The sequence below is a fragment of the Gadus morhua genome, chromosome 5, assembly GCF_902167405.1.
Source record: "Gadus morhua chromosome 5, gadMor3.0, whole genome shotgun sequence".
NCBI lineage: Eukaryota > Metazoa > Chordata > Actinopteri > Gadiformes > Gadidae > Gadus > Gadus morhua.
In genome coordinates this window covers 19,987,618-19,989,208 of record NC_044052.1, presented here as the reverse complement: position 1 = coordinate 19,989,208, position 1,591 = coordinate 19,987,618, and the positions used below count along the sequence as shown (strand labels likewise).

Below are 1,591 nucleotides of genomic sequence, written 5' to 3'. Positions count from 1 at the left end.
CAGCTTACTTGGGAACTGGCATTTGGCAGACTTATTTATCCAAGGGTTAGTACATTGGTACATTTGTCAGAAGAAAGTGAAACAATATATTGCTGTTGGTACGGTAAGGATGTTCACAGAACCAGGCTATGCAGAGTCTGGAAGACTCTGAGCAGGTGAGTCTTGGGCCCAATTCCATTTCTACCCCTTACCCCTTCCCCTTACCCCTCCCCCTTGTTTTGAAGGGGTAAGGGGGAGGGGTAAGGGGGAGGGGTAAGGGGTAGAAATGGGATTGGGCCTTAGGCCCAATCCCATTTCTACAGAACCAGGCTATGCAGAGTCTGGAAGACTCTGAGCAGGTGAGTCTTGGGCCCAATTCCATTTCTACCCCTTACCCCTTCCCCTTACCCCTCCCCCTTGTTTTGAAGGGGTAAGGGGAAGGGGTAAGGGGGAGGGGTAAGGGGTAGAAATGGGATTGGGCCTAAGGCCCAATCCCATTTCTGCCCCTTACCCCTTCCCCTTACCCCTTCAAAACAAGGGGGAGGGGTAAGGGGAAGGGGTAAGGGGTAGAAATGGGATTGGGCCTTGATGTCTAAAGATATCCTTAGACGGTCCTGACATCGGACCGCAACTGCGGTGCCAAAGCACCACCCGGTGTGGTCCATCCACCCCCTCACGGCCTCCACCTTCCCCGGCCCCAGGTGATGCAGCACCCCACCGAGGGCGGCCAGGTGCTCCCGCTGTGCTCCAACCAGAAGGAGGCCCTGGGCAAGGTGGCGGAGATCTGGGTGTTCTCCCTGTCCAGCCAGCCCATCGACCACGAGGACGCCGCGCTGCAAGGGGAGCAGAAGACCAAGTGCTCGGGTACGCCCGCCCCCCCCCCCCGGGGCGCCCCCCGCCGCCAGCCCCCCGGACAGCCCAGGGGTAGAGGACCGGAGAGTAGAGTAGAGTAGAGTAGGGTACCGTGGAGTGGAGTGGAGTAAAGTAGAGTGTAGTAGAGTAGAGCAGAGTTCAGTGTAGTAGAGTAGAGTGTAGTAGAGTAGAGTGTAGTAGAGTAGAGTGTAGTAGAGTAGAGCAGAGTTCAGTGTAGTAGAGTAGAGTGTAGTAGAGTAGAGTGTAGTAGAGTTCAGTGTAGTAGAGTAGAGTGTAGTAGAGTGTAGTAGAGTAGAGCAGAGTTCAGTGTAGTAGAGTAGAGTGTAGTAGAGTAGAGTGTAGTAGAGTAGAGTTCAGTGTAGTAGAGTAGAGTGTAGTAGAGTAGAGTGTAGTAGAGTAGAGTGTAGTAGAGCAGAGTTCAGTGTAGTAGAGTAGAGTGTAGTAGAGTAGAGTGTAGTAGAGCAGAGTTCAGTGTAGTAGAGTAGAGTGTAGTAGAGTAGAGTGTAGTAGAGTAGAGTTCAGTAGAGTAGAGTAGAGTGTAGTAGAGTAGAGCAGAGTTCAGTGTAGTAGAGTAGAGTGTAGTAGAGTAGAGCAGAGTTCAGTGTAGTAGAGTAGAGTGTAGTAGAGTAGAGTGTAGTAGAGTAGAGTTCAGTGTAGTAGAGTAGAGTGTAGTAGAGTAGAGTTCAGTGTAGTAGAGTAGAGTGTAGTAGAGTAGAGTGTAGTAGAGTAGAGCAGAGTT

At 51.5% G+C, this 1,591-nt stretch overlaps 1 protein-coding gene across 1 annotated transcript in view; it reads left to right on the top strand.

Moving 5' to 3' along the window:
* The window catches only part of pacs2 (phosphofurin acidic cluster sorting protein 2), a gene marked incomplete in the record, with an annotated part of 51,782 nt that overhangs the window by 25,718 nt on the left and 24,473 nt on the right, over positions 1-1,591 (top strand). The window contains 1 exon segment of the mRNA XM_030356218.1: positions 681-843. Within this exon segment, the coding sequence (XP_030212078.1) occupies positions 681-843 (163 nt within the window).